At 41.5% G+C, this 27,534-nt stretch overlaps 1 protein-coding gene across 2 annotated transcripts in view; it reads right to left on the bottom strand.

Annotated features, from left to right (window-relative positions):
* CATSPERB (cation channel sperm associated auxiliary subunit beta) overlaps window positions 1-27,534 on the bottom strand; it is a 108,289-nt gene that overhangs the window by 56,084 nt on the left and 24,671 nt on the right. For both annotated transcript variants that reach the window (XM_049612309.1, XM_049612310.1), the window contains exons 6-14: window positions 26,675-26,770; window positions 21,951-22,100; window positions 16,927-17,022; window positions 16,671-16,789; window positions 14,979-15,011; window positions 10,716-10,782; window positions 10,399-10,445; window positions 9,617-9,769; window positions 7,673-7,825 (exon numbers count right to left, since the gene is read on the bottom strand). In XM_049612309.1, coding sequence (XP_049468266.1) covers window positions 7,673-7,825; window positions 9,617-9,769; window positions 10,399-10,445; window positions 10,716-10,782; window positions 14,979-15,011; window positions 16,671-16,789; window positions 16,927-17,022; window positions 21,951-22,100; window positions 26,675-26,770 — 914 coding nt within the window. The remainder of the gene's footprint in view (window positions 1-7,672; window positions 7,826-9,616; window positions 9,770-10,398; window positions 10,446-10,715; window positions 10,783-14,978; window positions 15,012-16,670; window positions 16,790-16,926; window positions 17,023-21,950; window positions 22,101-26,674; window positions 26,771-27,534) is intronic.

The raw sequence follows: 27,534 nt of genomic DNA, 5'->3' as shown, positions 1-27,534 counted from the left end.
CTAGGTAAGCAGAGTCCTACAGCATGGCCTTCCCCATGTCCCCACGCATCCATCGCACGCACGCGTGCACGCACGCCCGTACAGACTCCTTACCCACTTCATCAACGCTCTGGTTCTTTCCTAGGGCCTGGATGACAGTGTACGTGGCCGAGTCACAGGTCTACACAGTGTGCGTGGTGAATGCGTAAGAGAATGAAGGTATCCCGTCATCTCCCAAGTGGGGTCCCTTTGATTCTAAAAGGATGAAATGTTGGGTGTACTTGGACAGGAAGGAGCGAGCTCACCTCATACTGACATGAGACTTCCACGTTCCAGGCATCCAGCCGATCTGGATGTGAACGTGTTTTGTGTGGAAGAGGCCCCGGACACTTGCAAGAGTGTGTCCTGGGACCTTGGTAAATCCTCACGTATACTCCACCATAGCACGTGAGTGTCTCTATCCCCTCATCTTTCAGTTACGGGTTGCTTGAAGATAAATCAGATCCTGTATTGGATGAATCCTGCCTGCTACCTTTTTTAATAGCCTAAGTCTTATTCACATGAAGATTGCAGGTTTTTAAAGTTCTTTTTAAAAATGAATTTTAATGACAAGTTATACCTGCAAATGGGCTTTTCTTAAATTTAACACGTTATAAATGCAGCTGAAGTCTCTTTGACCACCGTCCAAATAATTTTCCTTTTATACCTCTATGGTCTCCTCTATCCCTTCCCAGACTCCTCCCTTTTTTTCTTAGTTAATATAGCTAAGGGTTGATCAATTTTGTTGGCCTTTCAACTTTCAAAGAACCAACTCTTAGTTTTGTTGATTTTTCCTATTATTTTTGTATTTTCTATTGCCTTTATCTCTGTTCTAATTTTTATTATTTCCTTCCATCTATTGACTTTGGGTTTGATTTGTTCTTTTTTATAGTTCCCTAAGGTGTAAAGTCAGGGTGTTGATTTGAGATTTTTCTTCCTTATTAATGTGTGTGGTTTTTATTTTATTTTATTTATTTTATTTTTTTTAACGTTTATTTATTTTTGGGACAGAGAGAGACAGAGCATGAACGGGGGAGGGGCAGAGAGAGAGGGAGACACAGAATCAGAAGCAGGCTCCAGGCTCTGAGCCATCAGCCCAGAGCCTGATGCGGGGCTCGAACTCACAGACCGCAAGATCGTGACCTGAGCTGAAGTCGGACGCTTAACCAACTGAGCCACCCAGGCGCCCCCCAATTTTTTTTTTTTTTTTTTTTAGTGTTTATTTATTTTAGAAAGAGACAGAGACAGAATCCAAGTGGGGGAGGGGCAGAGAGACAGACAGGGAGACGCAGAATCCGAAGCAGGCTCCAGGCTCCAAGCTGTCAGCACAGAGCCCGACGCGGGGCTCGAACCCACGAACCGTGAGATCATGACCTGAGCTGAAGTTGGACACTTAACCGACTGAGCCACCCAGGCGCCCCTTAATGTGTGTGTTTGTAGCTATAATCTTTCCTGTTAGTATTGCTATTGGGCGTCCCATAAATTTGGTATGTTTTGTTTTCATTTTCATTTTAACATTTTTAAAGATGTTTTTATTTATTTTTGAGAGAGAGAGAGAGTTCTAGTGAGAGAGAGGCAGGGAGAGGGAGAGGGAGAGGGAGAGGGAGAGGGAGAGGGAGAGAGAGAGAGAGAGAGAGAGAGAGAGAGAATCTGAAGGCTCCAGGCTCTGAGCTGTCAGCACAGAGCCCGACGTGGGGCTTGAACTCACGAACCAAAAGGTCATGACCTGAGCCGAAGTCGGATGCTTAACCACCACCCAGGTGCTCCTTCATTTTAATTTTCTTAAGATATTTTCTAATTTTCCTTCTGACTACATCTATGACTCACTGGTTGTTTAAAAACGTGTTGTTTTAATTCCCATATACTTGTGGATTTTCCAGTTTTCTTTCTACTATAGATTTCTGGTTTTGTTCCATTATGATCAGAAAAAAACACTGTATAATTTCAATCACTTTAAATGTGTTGAGACTTTTTTGTGGCCTTGCTTATGTTCTGTCCTAAAGAATTCTCTGGTGTCTTTTGAGAAGCATTTATATTCTGCTGTTGTCAAGTGGAGTCATCTGATTATGTCCGTTAGGTCTAATTGGTCTACAGTGTGGTTCAAGTCTTCTGTGTTCTTACTTATCTTCTGTCTGGTTTTTCTATCCATTATTGAAAGCGGGGTATTGAAGGCTCCTACTGTTACATTGCTGTTTTTCCCTTCAATTCTTTTAAAGTTTGCTTCATTATATTTAGGAGCTCTGATGGCTTGGGGCATAAATATTTATAATTGTTAGATCTTCTTGGTGAATTGAACTTTTATTCTAATATAATGTCCTTCTTTGTCTCTTCCAACACTTTTTGACTAACGGTTTATTTTGTATGGTATTAGTATAGCCAACCCTGCTCTCTTTTGGTAACTATTTGATGGAATATTTTTTTCAATCCTTTTACCTTCAGGTTATGGGTGTGCTTAGATCTAAAGTGAATTTCTTGTAGACAGAACATGGTTGCATCCTGAGAGTTTTTCTCAATGTTTTTTGTTTTTATAGATTCAGCTTATGTCTGTCTTTTGACTGGGAATTTAATCCATTTACGCCTAAAGTAATTACTGATACGGAAGGACTTACTATTGCCATTTGGTTTGTGTTTTTGTGCGTCTTGTAGCTTCTGTTCCTCCTCTTTTCCTCTCTTACTGCTTTCTTTAGCATTTCACTGATTATCTGTAGTGACATTCTTTGATTCCCTTATTTTCTTGTGCAATATATCCTATACATTTTTTTCTTTGTGGTAACCATTGCACTAAAACATCTTAAAGTTATAGCATTCTTTTAAATCTGATAAAAACTTAACTTCATTGTGGGCAAAAGCTCCTCTTACATAGCACTGCCTTCCCACTTGATGTCAATGATGTCACAAATTACATCTTTTTATATATTTATTAACATAGGATTATAATTTTAAAAAATGATTTTCTCATTTAAATTCTATACGAGAATTAAAAGTGAATTTATGCACCAAAATTACAGTGCAAGTACTAAATTTGTCCATGTATTTACATTATTGGAAAACTTTTAAATTTTCATGTGACTTCTTGATGTTATCTAGAATCCTCTATTTGCACCTTGAAGGAGGCTCTTCAGTAATTTCTTTCCCTCTTTTCCTTCCTTCCTTCCTTCCTTCCTTCCTTCCTTCCTTCCTTCCTGACAGGTCTACTTGTAATGAACTCCCTCATCTTTAGTTTACCTGGAAAATCTTAATTTCTCCTTCAATTTTGAATGACAGTTTGACAAATGTAGTATTCTTGATTGACATTTTTTTTCTCTCAGCACTTTGAATGTATTATCCCACTCACTTCTGGCTTGCAAGGATTCTGCTGAGAAATCCACTGATAATCTTACAGAAGTTCCAATGTATATAATGGAACTTTTTTCTCATTGCTTTCAAGATTCTTTGTTGACTTCTGACATTTCGATTATGTCTCAGTGTTGGTCTTTTTGGATTTATCCTGATTGGAATTCTTTAAGCTTCTTTAATTTATACATCCATTTCTTTCCTCAGCTTTGGAAAATTCCTGTCATTACTTCTTTAAATAAGTTCTTCCTCTCTTTCTTCTCCTTCTGTAATTCCCATAGTGCATGGATAGGTCTGTTTGATAGTCCTTGTAAGTCTCTGAGACTCTCTTCACTTTTCTTCATTCTTTTTTGCTTTTTGCTTCTCTGACTTGATGATTTCAAATAATAAGTCTAACATCCATTCCTCTAGTATTTCAGCTCAGTTATTGTATGCTGCAGCTCTAGAACTTCTGTTTGACCCTTTTTATAGTTCCTATCTATTTTTGATATTCTCCATTAGTTCATTATTTTCTTTATTTCTTTTAGTTGTCTAGCCGTGCTCACTTCTAGTTCGTTGAACATCTTTATGACAGTTGTTTAAAATTCTTTGTCAGGCAGCTCATAAGTCTGCATTTCTTTACGGTCATTTCCTGGGGTTTTATTCTGTTCCTTTGATTGGGCCACGTTTCCCTGTTTCTTTGCATGCCTTGTGATGCTATTGTTTTGAGACTTGGGCATTTGATTACACAACCGCTTCTCCCACTGTTTATGGACTGGCTTCATGCAGACCTTTACCAATTAGACCAGCTAGAGGCTCTAGGACTTCTGCAATCTCTTCCAAGGACGTGTTTTCTCTGGCTTGTGCTGTGTTTTTAGTTGTTTCAAGTTGCCTAAGCAGTTTATCCCTCTCCTTCCAGACACCCATAAGCTCTTGCTGCTCCTGGCATGTGCCTGTAGAACTGCAGCTTTAAAGTGCTGCAGAGGTCATATCTGTTTTCAACAGTTTCCGAGCAAGGCTGCCAGTTCCATCAGTGCTCTGAGTTAGGTGACACAGATTCCCCAGTCTGGCCAGAATGTTGGACACACAGTTAATTATTTTGTTTCCATCCTGAGGGAGGATCCCCGGAGGGGGAGGCTTCCTCCAAGTGGTGCTGCATTAAGTCAAATAGAAGGAGAGTCATGGATGGATATGGAAAATGCCGTAAGTCTTCCTATCCCTTTTGTTGGAATCTCTTGGGCTTTAGGTTGGTCTGGATGCTGTAGCTTCTCAAATGGATTCTGGAGTTCTTTCAAAGGCATTGTGGTCTGTATATTGTTATATTGGTGTCTCTGGGGGGAAAGGGATGTCTGATGCCTCCTGCTCCGCCATCTTGCCCATGCTACTCCACCTCCTTTACAGCAGTTTCCAAAAAATTCCGCCAGTTCCATCAGTGCTCTGGGTTAGGCAAGACTGAAACCAGTCCCTTGAGCCTCCCTCAGACAAGCCAGAATGTTGGATGCAAGGTCCACTCTTTTGTTTTTATCCCAAGGGCAGCTCCCTTGTGTGGGAGGTTTCCTCCTGGTTGTGCCATGCTAAGGTGGTTGGGGGTGGGGCACAGATGGGCAAATTTTCCTACCCAAAAGGGGTAGAATCCCTTTTTGGTTTTATGTTGGCCTGGTGCTGTAGCTAATCAACTGGTCTCTAGAGTTCTTGCAAAGACACTCTGATCTGTATTTCGTAGCTAACTCACTGTGTCTACGGGAGAACAAGGGCCCAAAGATTCTAACTCTGCCTCTTGCAGAACCAGAATTCTTTTTAATAGAAGTGATGCTATCTTTTTTAATGGTCACTGTTTTTTTTATGTCTTGTTTTAAGATGCTTTCCCTATCCTGATTTCAGAAAGGCATTTACTTATATTTTCCTGTAAAAGTTTTTATATTTAAATTATTAATCCATCAGGAGTTGGACTTGATGTATGTTGCAACATTTTCCATATGTAACCAATGCTTCCCACCCTATTTTAAGCAATCTTTTATTTTCCCCTCAGCTGTGATGCTATTTTTAGCCTCGATCAACATTCTAGATATGGATGGGTCTATTTGCTTTCTCTTTCATTCCATTGGTCAGTTGGTCTGTTCCTGGGTCAAAACACATTATAATTATGAAAACTTTTTAAAAAAGTGTTAATATCTGGTAGTACAAATCCCTCATCTTTATTCTTCTTTAGATGCGTCTTGGGTGTCTGGGTGGCTCAGTTGGTTAAGTGTTTGACTCTTGATTGAGGCTCAGGTCATGATTTCATGGTTCATGGGATCAAGTCCCACATCAGGCTCTGTCCTGACAGTGCAGAGCCTGCTTGGGATTTTCTCTTTCTCTCTCTCTCTCTCTCTCTCCCCCTCTCTCTCTCCCCCCCCCCCCCCCCCCCTTCCCCTGCTCGGGCTCTCTCTTGCTCTCAAAATAAATAAATAAACTCAAAAAATAAAAAAAAGAAGTGTCTTGGTTATTCTTGGTCTTTCGTTTTTCCATATATACTTTTTTGGGGGGCTTTATTTAAAAAAAATTTTTTATGCTGAGGTAGAGTTGATATACACTATACATGCTTTAGAATTAACTTAAACTCCACAACAAGCCTTGAGATTTTAATTAAAGTTGTATTAGATCTACAGATTAATTTAAGGAAGAAATGATATTATAAGTTTTCCTATTTACAAGTATGTTTTTATCTGTTTCTTCTTAAAGTTTTAAGCGTCCTTCAATAAAGCTTATAATTTTCTACATATAAGTCTCAGAAATCTTTTCTTAGATTTATTCTTACATACTTTAAAATTTGTGTGTGTGTCGTTTTGCCTTGTTTTGTTTTTGCTGTTGTAAATAAGGTCTTAAAAATTATGCTTTCAGGGGTGCCTGGGTGGCTCAGTGCAGTTAAGCGTCCAACTCTGGATTTCGGCTCAGGTCATGATCTCATGGTTTGTGAGTTTGAGCCCTGCGTCTACCTCTGTGCTAACAGTGTGGAGCCTGCTTGGGATTCTCTCTCTCTCTCTCTCTCTCTCTCTCTGTCTCTCTCTCTCTCTGTCTCTCTCTCTGCCCCTTCCCTGCTCATGCTCACTCTCTTTCAAAATAAATAAACTTTAAAAAATTACGCTTTCAAATTTGCTGATCATGAGCAGAAATGAAACTGACTTTCCCTTCCACTGTTTAACTCTTTTCCTCTTTTTAATAATGTGTATGTACCTTTTAAGTGTTCAACATAGGCAATCAGATCTTCTGCAAGTAAATAGTTTGTTTACATTTTCTTACTCATGCCTTTGAATTCTTAATTTTTTTTTTTTTTTTTTGTCTCACTGCATTTCCTTCTGTGCACTCTTTTACTTCCTAATCACCTCTTGATAAAACTCCAACTGTGGTTAACTCCAACTCTCTGTCTTCTCCGATGGGTGTGGACCCCCACAACTGGCCACAGAGAAGAACATACAATAATGCTGAACTGGTCGCACTTGGAATCCATGAGCACAAAGCCCAAGCAATTGTCCTGCCTTCTGTCATCCGTCAATCCACTCTCCCGCTCTCGTAGGCAACTATCTCTCTCTGTTGTCTCTTTCCTCAAACCCCCAACGCTCCTCCACCCTCATGCTCAAACAATAACTTTGGTTTTTGTGGAGAAAATAAAAGATAAATTTCCACCCCCTTCCATTACCACATCTACCCACTTACCGGCTCTGGAATCCAAAAGCCCTCCCTTCTTCCTGGTACTGTATTTAGACATGTCGCTCCAGCAACTTTTCCCTCTCTCACCCGCATCACCAGTCTTTCCCTCTCTACTGAATAATTCCCATCTGCATAGCCTAATTCCTTCTGTCTCTTCCTCTTCTCTCTCTTTTTAAATTTTTTTTAATGTTTATTGTTGAGAGACAGAGACAGAGCACAAGTGGGGGAGGGGCGGAGGGAGGGAGACAAAGAATCTGAAGCAGGCTTCAGCCTCAGAGCTGTCAGCATAGAGCCTGACGGGTTGGGGGCGGGGGGTGGGGAGTCGAACCTACAAACCGTGACATCATGACCTGAGCCCAAGTTGGACGCTTAACCAACTGAGCCACCCAGGTGCCCCTCTCCCTCTTCTCTTGACGTCCCCTCCTCCTGCTACCATTGCTGCATTTTACTGCTCTACTTTTCAGCAAAACTTTGCAAAGGATTTGTTTGTTGTATTCACTCTCCTAATTCCTCTGCTCTCATTTCTCTTCATTGGGCCTTCTATCTCCCTGATCATCAGAACGATGCTGTTTTTTACTTGACGTATAACCACTCGGCATAGAACAAGAGAATGATTTACACCTACCCTAGAGCGTGAAATGTCATGTGTACTCACCTGATCACCATAAGCATACAGAAAATGGCTTCGCGGATGGAATACCATTCCAACAGGAGAAGAGAATGATGAAGGAAATACGAAAAGTGGAAATTTTGGTTTTAATCCTGGTTTGTTATTTTTTAGGGTGCTCACAGAGACAGTGGTGGTTTTCTAGAAATAGATTAAGCATGAACAAATCATAAGAATTTTACCATTTATATTACTAGACGATGTTACAGTTTTTTGTGTTTCCTGTTACTTGGATTTTGATTAAGACAGGGACACATCCATTAGCACAGAAGAGAACTGGAAGGAGTGGCAACCATCAATATGTCTTTGCTCTGCTTCTCACTGCCTCATATGCCCATTTTATAGATGTTGAGCATGAGGTTTAGAAGATTAAATAATTTGTCCAAGCTTCTATAATAAATGGCATGGGGAAGTTTATTATAGAGCTATTGCTCAAATAGACCGATTCCAACGCCCATGCTTACAACTGTCATGGCACCCTACCTTTTAAAAGCGTGGATGCCTGGGGGCGCCTGGGTGGCGCAGTCGGTTAAGCGTCCGACTTCAGCCAGGTCACGATCTCGCGGTCCGTGAGTTCGAGCCCCGCGTCGGGCTCTGGGCCGATGGCTCGGAGCCCGGAGCCTGCTTCCGACTCTGTGTCTCCCTCTCTCTCTGCCCCTCCCCCGTTCATGCTCTGTCTCTCTCTGTCCCCAAAATAAATAAAAAATGTTGGAAAAAAAATTAAAAAAAAAAAAAAAAAAGCGTGGATGCCTGGGTCACCTTACAACTCTACTTGGATCGTGGCGTTGAAGGGGGTCAGAAGGTGTACCCCTAGATATGCCACTGTGGTATAGAGATCATCGTTAAGCTGTAGACATTTAAGATTCAACAGATGCAGAAAAAAAAGCCTTCCCTTCTCTGACTAAAAGCAGCAACTTCTGGGAAATAAAACGATCATTAATTCCTCTTCAGAGCAGATCTACTTCCAGAAGGGAGAACCAAATAAAGCCCACCCCAAATCCCTCCTCCAGAGGAGTTTTATGGCCCTGAGGAGATGGGAAAACCATTCAAACCTGTGTGAGCAAACATTAGCACAAACTTTCTTATCTCCTGTTTGTTCTCCTGTTAGCCGTTATCTTTTCAGTTGTTTTCCCTTAAGCACCTTTCTCACCTGCCCCCTTAAACTATTAAGATGGTATATAATCCCCAAATTTGAACCACCTTTTTGAGTTTCTCATCACTGACTTTCAACCACATGTATGTACACCGCATGCGTAAATCGATTGTTTTCTCCTGTTATCTGTCTTTTATCAGTTTAATTTGCAGGGCCTCAAGAACTGAACTTAAGAGGGTAGAAGAAAATTATTTTTTCTCCACTAAAATTATAAGGGTAGGGCTAGTCCCATTTTTTGCTCATTTTATTTATTTATTTTTTTACTGTTTATTTATTTTTGAGAGAGAGAGAGAGTGGGGGAAGAGGCAGAGAGAGAGGGAGACCCAGAATCCAAAGCAGGCTCCAGGCTCTGAGCTACCAGCTCAGAGCCCGACATGGGGCTCGAACTCATGAACCACAAGATCATGACCTGCGCTGAGGTCAGACACTTAACCGACTGAGCCACAAAGGCGCCCCAGTTTTTGTTCATTTAAACGAATCAATTTATGGAACCTTAACCTTATATAGACCAAGCTCAGCTTGTATTCTCCTGGAGAAGAAGTAAAGAATCACTATGCAGACACCATCGTATTTTCTGTTTTCATCAAACTGAACGGTAAAGCAGAGGCAAGAAATCCCTAACGTGCCTTAAACTATATTATCAACCATAAATAATTTTGTGGTGGTTAATTATAGCCACTCCTACTGCCAAAGATAACAAGAACTTGGAGATAAATTTGCAAGGGTAAATTTTCACTGTTGTGTCATCAAGAGTAACCTCCCGGGGCCATAACGCTTACCTGGTTGGAGAAGAGGTAGACTCCAGCACTGTGCTCTTGGTCAACAAGAAACGTTACCAGAGTTGAAGCGATAGTTTTCCTTCCTTTTAAAATGTGAGGTAAGCAAGGTAACCATTGACGGAGTGGTTCTTTGCTGTAAAAACAAGAGCTTGACTACAAAAAGAGAAAGGAAAAGTTAATGCCATTTTTAAAATATAAGTTCTAATTAGTTCTCTTAAGCAGATACACTAGTGAGCCACTGTGTTCTCCTGATCAACCACAAATAATAGTGATAAATCTTTGCTGTCTGTGCTTCTCTTCCGGGGGGAGGGGAGTCCAGAAAACACTGCGAAGCCTCTCTTTCTGGCATGAATTGTTTTTCGAGAACTACTGTGTAGTTCCGGATTTAACGTAGCTAGGTAAGTACCGTTAAACCCAAGTAGAAACACAACTGTGCACGAAGAGGGATGAAGTCCTTCAGTCTGTAGAACTGCCATTTTTTTTTAGATTAATAACAATCCATGAAATAATCCAAGAAATAAAATTCCTTACCTTTTTTTTTTTTTTACATTTTATTTATTTTTGATAGAGAGACAAAGCACAGGTGGGGGCGGGGCAGAGAGAGAGGGAGACACAGAATCCGAAGCAGGCTCCAGGCTCCGAGCTGTTAGCACAGAGCCCGATGCGGGGCTCAAACCCACGAACCGTGAGATCATGACCTGAGCCGAAGTTGGACGCCCAACCGACTGAGCCACCCAGGCACCCCTAAACTTTCTTACCTTTTAAAATATTTAAGAACATACCTCACTTAGGGTCCTGTTTCTCTCAAAGGTGATCGTAACATAATCAACTATAAAATACAAAGGTACAGAAATTAAAAGCAGCATCTACAGTTTTAAATGTATCATTAAGTACATTCAACTACAATGTTTTTTTTCACTCCTAACAGGGCCTGCCTCTTTCAGATTTAATTTCCCTCCCCCCTCAGTTTTAGGCCATTAACTTATATAAAATAAACCTACTTTTCTATTTCATTCTATTTTTATCTTATGTCATTTTATTTCATCTTTATACGCCATCTATGTTGAAAAAGGCCTGTTAATATCTCTTCTCAGTTTACCTTCAAAGTGTTCTCTGTTGGCAAAACATTTTTCATTATACCACAATTTTCCTTTGACATAGTCAACCTACATAAAAGAAGAAATAAAAATATCATTTAGGCAATAGGGAGACTTAAGATATAAAAAGAGAAAAACCTAATGAAAACTTCTAAAGTTTGATAGTTTAGGAGTGTGAGCCAAATACATGGAGAAAAATTCTATGTCAACAAAGGAAATGGTTGGGCAAGAAACAAGAATTATAATAGGGCATTTCCCCCCCTGACATGTTGCTAAGTGAAAACAACAGATATGTTCGTATTTAGGATATAGTGGGAGCAAGTGAGGAGAGTTTGTATTCATAATTATTTAAATTTACATTTAAAAGTCACTGAGGGGGCACCTGGCTGGCTCAGCTGGTCGAGTGTGGGACTTTTGCTCTCTCGGTTAAGTTCGAGCCCCACACTGGGGGTAGAGATTACTTAAAACTTAAATCTTTCGGGGCGCCTGGGTGGCTCAGTCGGTTAAGCGTCCGACTTCAGCTCAGGTCACGATCTCGCGGTCCACGAGTTCGAGCCCCGCGTCAGGCTCTGGGCTGATGGCTCGGAGCCTGGAGCCTGCTTCCGATTCTGTGTCTCCCTCTCTCTCTGCCCCTCCCCCGTTCATGCTCTGTCTCTCTCTGTCCCAAAAATAAATAAACGTTAAAAAAAAAAATTAAAAAAAAACAACTTAAATCTTTCAATAAACTAAATAAATAAATAAGTAAATAAATAAATGTATGTCACTGAAAATCTAAAAGATGTAGGGGACAGGAAGAAGCAGGGAGAGTATATACAAAGGAGCAAGTGGGACTTTTTAGTGTAGATCTTTATGTAACTGTTTTGGTTTTTAATTATGGGAATGTATTACTGTTTGAAAATAGTCATTTTTAGATGTTGAAAATTCTAATTTCCCTTGCAACATGTTCTCTCTGTTTCAAGATCTTCGTCAAGCACTCCATTTTGATTTACACAGACAGAAAACATAGGTATTAGGTAAAACGAGAGAAACAGCTAAGCACTGCTCATCACTGTTTCCTGTTCTCTTTATCTCCCCAACATCTGTGCTCATTGGTTTATTCTGTTAAAGTTCTCTCCTGAGTATTTTCCTTAGCTGGAATAACTGGGTGATACACTTTCCAAATTCTTTCTTAATTGGAAAGATGAATAATCTCTTGACTGGAAAAAGGATTTTTGGATTTTGGTTCCTCTGTCTTGATAGTCTGTAGATGTGTATTTCACTCTTTTCCAGCTTCTACTGCTGTATAAGTGAACTCTAATGCCAGTGAAGTATATTTTGCTTTTGTTTCTTCTGTTTGGAAAGTTGTAGTATTTTCCCCTTAATCGTCAAATTCGGAAATATTATTAGGATATGCCCAAGCATACATCTTTTTCAATTCTTCCAGGATATAGTGGGTTTTTTCAATAGATAGCCTTGGATCTTTCTTAATCTTGGTGTAATTTTCTTCTGCTATTTGTGTTATTGTTGCCTGTCTTCTATCTGTTCCTTTTTTATTCCTCCCCAAACTTCTCTCACCTCTTAGACTTGGGTTATCCTCAAAGGCCTACTTTGCCCCGTGATTTTTACCCATCTTCCCTGGTTTGAGAAGTTTCTTCCTCTTCATCCTCAGCACTGCTTATCTGCACCTCAACAGTGGCTCTTCTATCCCCCAATTTATTCCATTACAAAAAACAATGTTTACTGATTTATTTTGAGAGAGAGCACAAGCAGAGAAGGAGCAGAGACAGAGGGAGGGAGAATGCCAAGCAGGCTCCATGCTTGAACTCACCAACCGTGAGTTAATGACTTGAGCCAAAAATCAAGAGTCGGATGCTTAACCAATGGAGCCACACAGGTGCCCCAATTCATCCTATTTTTTTAATTGCAGTGTGGTATTTATCCCAGAGAGTACTTTCATGTGGCACTTGAAACTCTAAGCTAATAGATGCTGGTGGTCTTTTCTTCTCACTAATATCTCAGTGCCAAGAACAGCAGCCATAGAACAGACGCTCATTGGATACTTGTTAAATGAGTCGATTCATTTTGTTGTTCTTCTTCATTTATCACCTTCTCCATCAGCAACTCTGCTGTATGGTCTGATTCTAACGATCTTTTGTGCTCTCTGCCTGCTGAGCTGGCTTAGACGTATTTTGAAGGGAGCACTCAAGTCTGGTTTGGGAAGCATCTCAGACTGTGAAGTAACAGAAGGCCAAGTGGTCTCTCCACCTCTGGGCTGCCATTCCCCCTCACCTCAGAACCAGAAAGAAGCTTTTCTGCTTCCATCTCCTTCACCCTGCTCACCTCAGGCACAGGGAGAAAACAGCCTTCCCACTGGGCTTTTTTTCTCCAGGAGGCCAGCCACTCTCACAAGGTTGACTGGAACCTTCTCTGGATTTCTGCATTTCTGGATTCCTGGATTTCTGCAAGCCAAGCACTCTCCAGGAGCCTCCACCTTCTAGCCCTCTACCTGCAGGTCGCCAAATGCCTTGTTCTCACCTGACCCATGAGAGGAAAGACATGCCAGGTCTCCTCAGTGGGGTTCCCCAAAGCTTGAGGGGTTCCTCAAAGCTCGGGCTTTGAGTCCAGCTGTCCAGCATCCCCAACACTGTTGAGTTGACAGCCAGGTGGACCGGAGATGAAAGTTAGTGGGAGCCGAGGGGTAAGAAGAGCTCAGGGTATAGTCCCCTCTGTCTCTTTATTTTATTGCTTCTTGTATGATTCAATTTTAGCTGACATATTTGGATTGATTTCTAACATCTCACTTTATGGTTGGTTTTCCATTCTTCTATCTTTGCACCTATTTTCCTCCTTTCTTGCTTTTTGTGGGAACTGATGGATTAGTCCTTAATCTTCTTCCCTTCTTCTGGTGGCCATATTTCCTTTTCTTTTCGGGTAATTATCCCTTAAACTGTATGGTTTGTGTTGAACTGAATACGTTTTTCTATCAAATTGCAAAATGATTCCCCATATTGATTCTCCCACCAAACGAGGGTCTCACAATAGGCTGGTCATCCGCTGAAAATCATCTCCCTTTCCTCCTTGTAGTATCTGGAGTTTTGGTTCCGCCCAAGTATTAAACACAAAATTTGGAACTGTACATTTTTTTTACGCCAATTCCATTCTTTGAACAAATATTTACTAAGTGCCTACTTTGTGGCAGGCATCGTGCTGGACGCGGATCCCAGAGTGGAGCTCACAGACGAAGTTCCTTCCTCTGTTAGATTTTAGAGCATACGTTTTAGGTCTGTCACTATTTCTGGTATTCCACTCCTTCGTGGGGGTTTCTGGGTAGCAAGCTCCGCTAATGTCTTATCTGTGCAACTTTCTTTCCTTCCGGCTCGTTCTTGAATGACAGAGTTGTGCCGGGTACGGAATTCTATTTTGGCAGGTACTTCACCCTGTTCTTTCTAATGTACATCAGTGTTGCCCATCGGACCTTCCTGGGTCTCTGCTTTACATTTCCTCCAGTTAGTGTGGCAGGAATCTGTTGCCTTTGCGTCCTGAGACATAAGTGCTCCTTCCTTCTAGATGGTGAGAACGAGTGAGTGTGTGTGTGTGTATGTGTGTGTGTGCGTGCACAGCTGGGTGTGTGCCCACAGGCCTGCATGAGGATGGAAGGGGGACGGGCCATGGCAATAGGCTAGGAATCCTCATAATTTTGTGGTGGGCTCCAAACTCAAGCATGCTTATGTTGATGGGAATGACCTACTTGAATCACAAAACTTGACTTTGTAATAACAGAGGAAAGAAAAGACGGATGGAATCCCTTCCCCACCCCACCCTTAACAGGCCAGCAGCGGAGCTGTGGCTGGCTTAAATGGCACTTTTGTGAAAATTGGAAGTGCCCCTTTCTCCAGGCAGGCAGAGACCCACAAGGGGGGGCGGGGGTAGATGGACTGGGGAGAAAAGTGTTAGCCAAATTTCAGCCCCAACTCTCTTTTCAAGGGGGTGCCCTTGTGCAGAATACACCTGAACAACCACAACAGTTCTGGAGAGAACAGGGGAAGAAGTGGGGGAGGGGAGGCCAATGAACAATGAAACAAGCAGATACACTTCTTCCTTTGAAAGGGAAGGAGATCATTGCTTAATGTCTGCTGGAAGTAAGTTTCTTTAAGTTCAAACTGGAAATAAAGTCATAGTAACAGGAATGATCTGTGTTGTGAATTCTTAATCTTGTGCCTCATCCCTCGGGTCATCAAGGAAACACTCCTCTTCTAACCAACCCCTGGAAAATTTAAGCTTCTTACCCTTTCGAAACCACAAAAGTCTGCCCTTGAAAACTGCAAGAAAAAAAAAAAAACACAACAACAACACTTTAATTTTTGCTTGCGTATCAGGAGGCATAACAAAACACAGCAATTTGAATTATACTAAAGGAAATGACCCTTTTTGTATCCCAGCAGTTAGGAGTGTCACCCATTAAAACCAGCCTCTAACATAGTTTAAATAATATCCTGGAGATTTCCTCTCTGGTCTTTGCTTTGTTTCGCTGTTTTATTGATTTATTTGTACTTGGACTTAATTACAGAAAGGATCTGAGTTTTTTGTTTTTGTTTTTTAAATCACGTAATGATTTAAACGGAACAGTTTAGAAGGGTACAGAAAGGCACTAAATCTGCCACCCACTGGGATTAGGAAATCCCTTAACATATTATTTCCTCCACGGTCCCCTGTTTCTCCTGCCTCACCCAGGGCCAGCCCTCACTGTACAACCTGTGCCCAATCCTCTATGTTTTGGACTGTTAAGTCACCGTGCCCGGCTTCTTCAAGTCTCCACTTGAACAATTCCATGGTAAACACATAAAAGGTCAGATCTGTCGGTGGTTTCAGCAACAAATGGTACTTCCTCAGAAATGGTGAGGAAGGAGGGAAGGCTGTGCATATTCATAATCCCCACATGTAAGAAATACCTGCTTCTCAACCAAAGCAATCACCCCTTCTATACTCTCTCATCTTTTTTTCCACTGTTTCAAAATCCCTGTCACTGCTCTTATTTCTGTCGTGGTAGTTTTTGAGAGATGTTTATTGACATGTTTGAGAATTTCATGGTATATGTATTGTGTATCCTCACCAAAATGTATATGCCCCTCCACTCGATCCCAGTGCTAACTTTTTGACTTATGTTCATTTGTAATACTATATTTAGCTGTATAAATTACCATAAAGTATTTGGGGAACATACATAGCTATAAATAGATAAATAATCTATATGTGCATGTTTAAAACATAAACTTGTGTGGCAATAAAATTAGCACCATTTCCAAAGGATATGGTCAACACTATGAAGCAAGGGAAAAAGCCATTGTATTCTGCTTTTACATTTTCTAAAAGGAAGAAGCATTTAAATCCTAAGACACACCACACATAGCTCAAGTATCAAGTATGTCTACTTTATGTAGATAAAAGGTGAGATCAAAGTATTTGGAGTGTGTTATATCTTCTTTTACTAGGTTCTCATGAGGCATTAGCAAATATTTTTTCTATTTTTTTTTAAATCACAAACATTAAAGTAAATCAAACATAGTTTCTTCCTCTTGGAGGTTCTCATGAGGCATTAGCAAATACTTCTATTTTTTTTTTAAGTCACAAATAGTAAAGTAAATTAAACATAGTTTCTTCCACTTGGAATTTTTAATTTTCCTCTTACAGTTTTTAAATTAATGACTACGATTGTATTTCTGAACTAGGGATGTATTTATTTATTTTTTTTAACATTTATTTATTATTAAGAGACAGAGCATGAGCAGGGGAGGGGCAGAGAGAGAAGGAGACACAGAATCCGAAGCAGACTCCAGGCTCCAAGCTGTCAGCCCAGAGCCCAACGTGGGGCTCGAACTCACAAACTGCAAGATCGTGATCTGAGTCGAAGTTGGATGCTCAACCGACTGAGCCACCCAGGAGCCCCGAACTAGGAATGTATTTAAAAGCAATTCACATACCGTTAAGACAGAGGATGATGGATAACGGAGATCTCCACTTACAAAAAGACCCAGAGAGGTGAGGATAACTAAAAAGTGATTGGTTAAAACCATATCCACCACTGAAAGCTTTGTGTGTTCTAAGGGGAGAAATCACACCAGGTTAAAAAGGAAGGAAAAGGTGAGCTCCTCAGCACAGACATTTCATTTCATTCATACTGATCAAGTATTGCTATATATGGGATCCTGAAGATGAAGTCACCATTAGAGGAATTACCTTCTCCAACTTGGGAATAGATCGTATCTGTCAGGTTATACCACGTGGTATCACTGTAATTCCAAAATCCAGAAAAACTGAGGCCTATGTAAATACCTAACAGGAGAAAAAAGGAAGATTCAGTTTAGATAAGATTACAAAGAGAGTAACCCACTTCTATGGTTCCCAGACTGCCGCAGCCAGAACTGACATCTGCCCCACCTTCCAAACCAATCTCTGCCCTGCCTCAACTCACCTCCCCTCGGCTAGAATCTCACTTCCTAAGCATTGGAAAGATGAAGCGACTTCAGGTTAACATAGGATTTTAGCCAACTGTCTGATTTAAATTTTAAGGATTCTGTTTTCTATCGAAGGGGATCAGAATACGTCCCCCCCAAAACATGCCACTCTGGTTAAGGATTCCTTTGAGCTGAAGGCAACTGAGAATCAACAGATTCAGGAAGAGATCTCTGCCCTCCCCTTACCTGGCTACAAGCAGAGCATGACTTTCTCTTTGGGACACATGCCTCCCCACCCCTGTGCCAGGAAGAGAAGAGCTCTCTTCTCACCAAAGATGGAAGAGAAGTCTATGCTAAGTTTGCATAAACATACTTTACCAGAACAGCCCTTCTCTTTCATTAATCCCCTCACATCTTTCCTAGTCACTTCCCCATACTTTATCATCCCCTGAAGCCCAACCTTCTTTCTTTTGTTAAAATGGTATATATGCCCCCAAGTTTAACCACTTATTTGAGCTTCACTGCTTTTAAGTTAACTCTGTGGATGTAAATATTTTTTAATGTTTATTTTTGAGAAAGAGAGAGAGAAAGAGACAGACAGACAGACAGAGTGTGAGGGGGGGAGGGGAAGAAAGAGAGGGAGACAACAGAATCTGAAGCAGGCTCCAGGCTCTGAGTTGTCAGCACAGACTCCCAACACGGGGCTCAAACTTGTGAACCGCGAGATCATGACCTGAGCCAAAGTCGGTCGCTTAACCGACTGAGCCACCCAGGTGCTCCTGTGAATGTAAATATTAATTTAAAATGTGTGCCTTTTTTTTCCTGATAATATGCCTTTGTTAATTTAATTCACAGCCCTCATTCACTAGACATAAGAGAGTAGAGGAAGAGGGTTTTTTTCTTCCCTGATGGTACTTTTGTAAGCATAAGTACATTCCTAGTTCAGAAATACAATCTTAGTCAATAGTTTTAAAACTCCAAGAAGGAAGTTACAATTCCAAGAGGAAGAAACTATGTTTGATTTACTTTACTATTTGTGATTTTTAAAAAAATAGAAAAAGTATTTGCTTATGCCTCATGAGAACCTCGTGAAAGAAGACAGAACACAACGCAAATACTTTGATCTCACTTTTCTCTGGCCATACCTAGGAGTGTTGAGAGTCTTTTGCTTTAAATGTGGAATATTAACCTGAAATCTAGTCAACAGGCATAATTATTGAGGGTGGTGGGAGAGCCTGAAGACGGTTGACGATCTAATGCATGTGCTCTGTTTCCCAAAGACGAATGTAGGACCACTCATGTGGTGAAGTGTATATTTCCACTCTCAGCTGTTTTCTGTGTAGGGAAAGCTGTAGCAGGAAGTGTTGTCACCATATACTTTTTCCAGAGAGAGAAAAAGCTAACGACGTGTGTTGCCATTCTGCGCTCTAAGTCTCGTTCCACAGATAACACTATCCTATACTCTAAGTAGGGATGATCATCGGTGTCCAGTATGATGTCACATGACCAGGGCCCTGCAAAGTTTAGAAATATTCAATAGAGGGGTAAGTAGGAAAACAAATGTCTTGTTCTGGTTAATACTTTGAGGCTCAAATTAAGTTACAAAGCCACTCTGTATAACAAACCACCACGACCGTACCCCAGGGTCACAGAAGCTGATGTGGACCACTGTGAAGAGTTTGGATTCTATTCTACTGGCCATAAGGGAAGCCGCTGCATGTCCGAGGCAGGGAAGTGATGTGATTTGGTTTATACTTGAGAAGACCACACTCTGGTGGCTGTATGGAAGATGGGTTGTACTGGGGCAAGAATACAAATAGGGAGACCACTTAAGAAGCTATGAATTAGTCTCGTGGAAAACCAACGTTGACTTAAGACTTTAGCAGAGGAAAGAAGCGGTCACACTGGGGATACACACTGGGTACGGCACCATCGTGGGATGTCATGAGAGTTAAGGGCAGTCAAGAATGTGTTCTAGACTTTAGCTTGGAGCAACTCCATATGAATTGGGATAAGGAATACTGGAGAAGAACAGATTTCAGAGGGAGATGAGTCAAGAGTTCTGGATCAGAGTTACTGTATTTGAGATGCTCAGGAGACATCAGGAGGAAATGTAAACTATAGACGATTGCATAGAGGAGTTTGGTCTCCACGGAGCGCTCAGCACCAGAAATATAGGTTTGAGAATCACTGGCCTGGAGATGGCACTTAAACCATAGGACTGGGTTAAGTTTTTCAAAGAGAGAGACGTGGCTCCCTAAGGAAGGAGAGTCAAGGACAAAGCCCTGAGTTTCACAACTACTTGAGGGGACACACCAAAGAGGAGTCTGTCTGGAAAACTAAGGAATGACCAATGTGGTCAGATAAAAGCAATCAAAGGTGATACCAAGAAAGCCAAGAGGATAAAGTGTTTTGAAGATAGAGTGGCCAGCTGTGTCCAGTGCTGCTGGGAAGGAAAGTAGAATGAGGATAAAGAATTGGCGGCTGGGGACGCCTGGGTGGCTCAGTTGGTTAAGTGTCCGGCTTCAGCTCAGGCCATGATCTCACGGCTCGTGAGTTTGAACCCCGTGTCAAGCTCTGTGCTTGTGCTCTCTTTCTCGCTCATAAATAAATAAACATTGGGGCACCTGGGTGGCTCAGTCGGTTGAGCGTCTGACTTTGGCTCGGGTCATGATCTCACGGTTTGTGGTTCGAGCCCCGCGTCGGGCTCTGTGCTGACAGCTCGGAGCCTGGAGCCTACTTTGGATTCTGTGTCTCCTTCTCTCTCTGCCCCTCCTCCGCTCACGCTTTGTCTCACTCTGCTTCTCAAAAATAAATAAATGTAAAAAAGTAAAAATAAAAAATAAACATTAAAAAAAAAGAAGAAGAACGGATGGCTGGGACTGACAATATGGAAATCAGGAATGGTCTTGGGAAGAAACGTTTCACAAGACTGGCGGGCACCAAACACTCATCTCTCATCTCTAGTGGAATGAAGACAAAGCAGGAGGTGGGACAACGGAGCACCATCTACAATAAGTTCTTTGCCCAAATTTTGCTTTGAAAGAGAACAGAAAAACAGCTAGGATGCTCCCAAACAAAGGAGGGTTTGTCTGTACGCCAATGGACCCAATCCAGCAAGGAGAGAGAGCAAACGATGCAGAGGGAAGGGTGGCATTTGCAGCAGAGAGGCAGCAGGAGCAAGGTGCTTCGGATGGTCGCAGGGAACGGGATCCAGAACACAAGGGTTGGGGGTGGTGGCCTCCGACAGGTGGAGTCTGGGCAGAGATGCTTCTCGCAATGCAACAGGTGAGAAGGCAAGGCTCACAAGCACCAATGCGGGTAGAACGGCAGGTTTGCAGGTGCAACGACGAAGGAGTGCCTTGTGGTCGATCTTAGTTTTCTATATGAAATATTAGATAAAGGCACAGCTGAGAGTGGGAAGGGGAAGGGGGTGACGTGGAGGGTTTGAGGTGTGGGAAGAGGTGTGAGATAAGGCCACTTGGCGGAATCGGAAAATAAACATACCAGCGAAGAGGGACAGGGTTTCTGGGTGGTGCTGAGGGCCCACTTGAGACTTGTGATCGGGAATTTAAAGTGAGAGCGGTCGGTGGAATGCGAAAGGGAGACTGGCGTGCAGTGTCTTCTCTAGCAACATTCCACTGTCTCAGGGCAGGACTAGAGGTGGTTTTAACCGGAGTTGGCACTGTTCGGGGAATGGAAGACAGAGCAGGGCAGGGAAGCTACAGAAGGATCTGTAAGGGTGGGCTATGCAAATTATGGGGGAGGGGAGAGAGAAAACCAAGGGTGTTGGGAAGTGGCGAAGGTGGTAGGGACAAGACACTCAGTGAAATCAAAGGAGCGCCAGAGTGGGAGCACTAGAAGAACGTGAGGGGAGGGGGCGTGGACAGTGTGAGTTGCTCATGGTAGAGACTCCACAGGTAAGAACATTAGGGGAGATGATGAGGTCCAGAATATGGCCACAGAAGTGCGATGGGGGAAGATCATTGCAGGAAACGAGGTCTGGCCGTTGAGTATTACGTCGGTCATCCATATGGATGGTGAGTTGGATTCTAGGATTTTAGTTTGGATTTTAGGGTGCCCATATTATTTGTGAGTAATAATATTTTGTTTCTTTTAATTCTTTTATTTTCCTTTTCATTCATTGGGTTTGGGGACTAGAAGGTTACCGATGATCTAGGAAAAACAACTATCATAATACATTAGAAGTTGAAATGATGGGGTGCCTGGGTGGCTCAGTCGGTTAAGTGTCCGACTTCAGTTCATGTCATGATCTCACAGCTCGTGAGTTCAAGCCCCACGTCGGGGTCTGTGCTGACAGCTCAGAGCCTGCTTCGGATTCTGTGTCTCCCTCTCCTTCTGCCCCCTTCCCCGCTCATTCTCTCTCGCTCTCTCTCAAAAATAAACACTAAAAAAAAAGTTGAAACAGAGTAGGATGCTTTTAAATACTACAGTAGGAATCTAAAGGCACCTACATAATAAATGAAGTAATGTTATGATGCCTTAGAACATGATTCCCATTTACACAAGGAGTCACCTCTGAGAGGAAATAACATATTAATAGAAATCAGGGGATAAGTGACATTAGGAGAGACACTACAGTCATGATGAACATGACCAAAAGTCACAGAGTAAAAGTAGTTGATCACACTTGCAAGTTGACAAGGGGAAGTGACAAAGAGTAAATTCGCAGGTAGTTTTAGGAAACGTTTTGACTCCGTTGAGTCTAACTCGTACTGCCAGTTAAACACTGCTGTTATAAAACACAAAACCCACACCCAACTTTCAACACAGCCACGGACTTACCGTTGTAGGTTTCATTCAGAATGAAGCCAAGTAACGCTACATCGTTAGCACAGGGGCATTTTGCCACTTTGAGGTCTATCACGTGCTGATACACTTTGCTGATATCATTTTTTGTCATTATGGCCCCGAGATCCCCCTGAAGAATAGGTTCTGTGGAAATCAAATTTAGGTGTTTATAAATCGTGGCTGCAGGCTTGAATAGGGGATGTTACTGCTTTCCTTTAAAGGTTTTTTTAATTTTTAATTTCCCCCAAGTTTTTATTTAAATTCCAATTAGTTAACAAACAGGGTAATATTAGTTTCAGGTGTAGAATTTAGCAATTCAACACCTACACACAACACCTGGTGCTCATCACAAGTGCCCCGTTTAAGGATTTTTAAAGCACTATGTAGAGGGCCTATTTCATTTTCCAAAAAGCGGGTGTATTACCTCACCCTTCATCAGCTAAAAAAAAAAAAAAAAAAAAAAAAAAAAAGGTTGATTCTTATTTTCCAGAGTAGAAGGAATGAAGGCTAAGTGCCCTTCATGGGGGCCTGGCACAGTCACACTGCAGAAGAACGTGTGGGATGGCAGACACTGCTTTGGTCACCTTTGGGGACGAGGACTGGCCGCAGGATCTCTCCCTAGAAATGGAATTGCTGGGTCATAGGACACTTACGATGGAGAACAGCTCCTGCTTCAAAAGCCCACACCACACATTTACTTTTTGTTCTCTTCCTCCGATTCCACAGAAACGGCAGCAGATATAGAACAATGGGAATAAATCCAGAATACCAGTAGATGGGGAAAGGTATCAGTAGGGGCTGAGACGCTGGGGGATTTCCGGAAGAGACACAGAAGCTGGGCTGGGATTACAAGGAAAAACCAACGAGAGGGGTACAGGTTCCACCCCTCAACCTGGCAATCTATTCTTGGATATGCAAAGCATTGGGCCTGGATGAAGTCAAATTTTAATGATAAGAAAATAGGGGAATTTTTTTTTTTCTTCTGAAAAACGAGAAAAGGGAGTACAAAACGCAAGCCAGGGCAATTTGACAGAATACTGCTGTCTGAATTTCAAAAACAGCCAAGGGATTTTTAAAAAGAAGTATCTAGGGGCGCCTGGGTGGCTCACTCAGTTGAGCGTCCGACTTTGGCTCAGGTCATGATCTAGTGGTAGGTTCAAGCCCCATGTCGGGCTCTGTGCTGACAGCTCAGAGCCTGGAGCCTGCTTCAGATTCTGTATCTCCCTCTCTCTCTGCCCCTCCCTTGCTCATGCTCTGTCTCTCTCTGTCAAAAATGAAAAAAACATTAAAAAAAATAAAATAAAGAGATATCTAATAATTGATTCTTTAGCTGTTTACATTTCTACAATGTAGATCTTTACCATTTCCCCCAAATCTGCGGCAAAGCCCAAAGACTTTAAGTGATACATTTTCCACTTCCTGCAAAAGCAAGAAATGGAGGTAGATTTCCATCTGGGTTGATACAGTGTAGCTTAGAACAGAAAGAGATAGAACTTATAAACCAATGTTATTCACTCTGAAACTCAAAGGCATTTGGGGTATGGCAGCTGAGTCTCCAGGGTGACAGCATGTCTGTGCAGGCAATTAATAACCAGATCTTACAGGACAGAGAGACTGGACCTTGTTGCTGGGACATGATCACATCAAAATGAAAACAGCTCGATGTACAAGCTCCCTAGAGTCAGATACTGTATTTTAAATGTTTTAAGAATGAGGGGGTGGTTATAAGTCTTGACTACTATTGAGAAGTCAAGGAGGAGACAGAAAAGGGACCCTTATGAAAGGGAACCAGGGACTGTGATTAGGAACAGTGTTAGTGGAGGGGTCTAGGGGGTGGATTTGGAGTTAGTAGTGAATAAAGAGTTCCTACTCTAGCCCTAACTTTAACCCTTAATTGCCCCTTCTCAGTGCTTTCTCCCCGTGTCTCCAGCATTTCAGTCAATGAGACCATCACCCATTTGATTGCTCAATAAGAAATCTAGGATTCATTCTGATTCCTGTCTGCCTTGTCTCTCGTCCACCAGGAAGGAACTCCTACCAGCTCTACTTCCGAAACACATTCTCAAGATTCTTATTTCTCACCGTCTCCACCCCCCGGCCCATGTGCCCCGGACCACCTCCCGGGTGGACCAGGGCAACAGCTGTCAGCCAATCTCCTCTATGCCCTTCTTGCCATCCTTCTCTGAGCGTCTTCACACAGCAGCCAAGGCGGCCCACTTAGAAGGCATGAGTCGGAATGTATCCCTCTGCAGCTTCAAACGCTCCAAAGGCTCTTCCTTAGAATAACACCTGCACTTATTACCATGCTCCCTGCTGGCCTCTCCAAACGTATTATAGGCCACTCTGCCTGTCGTTTACCCTGCTCCCACATCACAGGCCTCCTTTCCTTTCCTCAAACACATGAATCTCATTTCTGCATCCGGAACCTTTAAGATCAACTCATTTGTAGAACTCTTTGCTACCACGTTACCTCTATACATCCTAAATGAAGTGTACGCTAACATTTAAACGCAGTAGATAATGACCTGGGTGCATTTCAATGTGTTGTGATTCAGATTTCAAAAATATTTTGAAAACTGAAATAATGATGGACTGTTACTTCAGTGCTTAAAGGTAGCTAGCACAGGACTTCAAAATATCCATCTCAAAGGCTTGCGATTGCTATTGAATAACTATTAAAAAAATGTTTTTAATGTTTATTATTTTCGAGAGACAGAGCGTCAGTGGGGGAGGGTCAGAGAGAGAGGGAGACACAGAATCTGAAGCAGGTTCCAGGCTCTGAACTGTCAGCACAGAGCCCGACGCGGGGCCCGAACTCAAGAACCACGAGATCGTGACCTGAGCCGAAGTCAGACGCTTAACCGACTGAGCCACCCAGGCGCCCCAATAATTGACTATTTTTTAAAAACCTGGACGCGGGGTGCCTGGGTGGCTCGGTCGGTTAAGCGGCCGACTTCGGCTCAGGTCATGATCTCGCGGCCCGTGAGTCCGAGCCCCGCGTCGGGCTCTGTGCTGACGGCTCAGAGCCTGGAGCCTGTTTCAGATTCTGTGTCTCCCTCTCTCTCTGACCCTCCCCTGTTCATGCTCTCTCTCTGTCTCAAAAATAAATAAACGTTAAAAAAAAAAAAAAACCTGGACGCTATGACAAAATAATAAAGCACAACATTTTGTCATTTTTCAGGTATTTTAGTTTTGGTTAAAGAAATAAAACAATATAGAATGATTGAAGATATCTCTGCTCCCTTTGTGGCCCCATTTCCAAATTTTCCCCAAATGCAACCACTATCATGAAATTGCTGTGTATAATTCTAATCCCATGTTTTTACATTTTTACTACAATATATATGTACCCATGAATGGTACATAGCATTGTTATGTGTTTTCTAAATTTTGAGTAAATGTTCTCCTATTCTATTCTGAAACTTGAATTTTCATTCAATGCTTTTGAGTTCTGTTCTTGATGATATATATGGGTCTATTTCCTTCATTTTAACAGAAAATTCTACAGGTATCTGTCTTTTCCCCTATTGATGGACATTTAAGTTGTTTCTCATTTCTATTACAAATAATGCTACATTAAATAGATCTGTCTTTTGCACACATGCAACCTTTGTTCTAGACCAGTTCTCAATCCTCTGCACGTCAGAATCACCTGGTGGGATTTTTTTTTTTTAATTACAGATGGCTGGCTCCACTTCTAGAGCTCAGATTTTATTTTATTTTATGTTTATTTATTTATTTGGGGTGGGGGGGGAGAGGCAGAGAGAGAGGGAGAGAGAAAGAATCCCAAGAAGGCTCTGCACTGTAATCACAGAACCTGAAGTGGGGCTTGAACCCATGAACCACGAGATCATGACCTGAGCCAAAATCAAGAGTCAGATGCTTAATCCACTGAGTTATCCAGGCACCCTTAGAGGTCAGATTTTAATTGACATAAGGTTGGGTGGGACATCATTACTTTTCTTAAAGCTACCCACTTTCCTAAAGCTACTACTTTCCATAAGATGTATTATTTATTTATCTTTATTCTGCATTCTACATAGCACCATTATCAGAGTGGGAGTAAAAGAATAAAAGTAAAAAGCATCTGAAACTAATATTACACTGTATGTTAAATAACCGCAATTTAAATTTTAAAAAAAAAGGGAAGGCAAGGAAAGTAAAGATAAATACAAGATCCAGGAATGAGGACTTAAAAAAATACAATTTAATGCTATGGATGATCAAAAATTGGACTATAAGTCAGACAATTGGAAAAGGGAAGCCTAGACAATTATATCACTCAGTGTTCATAACCTTAAAAGAACCAATTTTTCATGAAAAAATGTAAATGTTCCTACAAAGAATGAGCAAATATTTTTGCTGATGGTCATCATAAAGGAAACCGAAATGCAATGAACAGTATCTTTTGTAACATGTTCATAGAATGTGCAAAAACTAACTTTATAAAGCCATTATTTATCATGACCTCCATATGATTATAGAAAAAAGATATATTTCCATATTTCTATAGCACTCTTTGCAGACCTCTATTAACCATTAGAGGTGTATTTAATTATTTGTCTTCCTCATCAGAATGGGAGCCCCTCAAGGGTAATGATCATCTCTCTCTCTCTTTTATCGCTAGAACTTAGCACGGAGTCTGGCATATAGTAGGTTACAACATTTGTTGAAAGAATATTATGAATTCCATTTTACTTTTATCTGTTGTCATTTACCTCGGACATTATCCAATAGTGTTCCTTCAGTGGTATAAATATGTAATCCGTGTTGTAATGTGATCCTTACTAACCATTCTTCTACAGCTGCGATATCTGTTTGAAAACAAAAGGCAAATAATTAGCTATTTTTTGTGTGTGCCAAATTGGTGAAATTTAAGGCTATATACACATGACCAACAACATTATTATTCATTTCCCAATTGCTTTGACTGCATTTAAATATAAGGTTTCCCATGCTTTTCCTACAGACATTTTGATGATTAAATAAATTAAAAAAAAGAATTATGAAGTGGTCTTACTACCACAACCATAAATCCAGATAATATTTTAGATCATAATTTTTCTATAAGAGCTGTTGTGGCTTGGTAAAAAGCAAATGATGGCACTTCATGTGAAGTGGTATACTATTATTTTAAAGCAGACCATGATTAATTAAAATATATAGTGTAGGGGCACCTGGGTGGCTCGGTTGGTTAAGCATCCAACTTTGGCTCAGGTCATGACCTCACAGTTTGTGGGTTTGAGCCCCGCGTCGGGCTCTGCACAGACAGTGCTGAGCCTGCTTGGGATTCTCTCTCTCCCTCTTTCTCTCTGTCCCTCCCCTGCTCACTCTGTCTCTCAAAATAAATAAATAAATTTAAAAAAAATAAGAGAAAAGGTATACAACAAACATATTTCAGAATGTCAAAACTTAGAAACCTAAAGAGTTCTCTCTTCTTTAACTTGATTTGTGTCTAAATCTCTTTACTGGATACATTTCCTACAATGAATTTCAACCTTTGGTTATTTCTTTTTTTTTTTTATTCTTCTCTTTAAAGTTTATTTTATTTTTGAGAGGGAGGGGGAGGGGCAGAGAG

Source organism: Panthera uncia (genome assembly GCF_023721935.1).
Source record: "Panthera uncia isolate 11264 chromosome B3 unlocalized genomic scaffold, Puncia_PCG_1.0 HiC_scaffold_1, whole genome shotgun sequence".
Classification (NCBI taxonomy): domain Eukaryota; kingdom Metazoa; phylum Chordata; class Mammalia; order Carnivora; family Felidae; genus Panthera; species Panthera uncia.
Note: the sequence above shows the minus strand (reverse complement) of the source record. Positions and strands in the feature narration are given on the sequence as shown.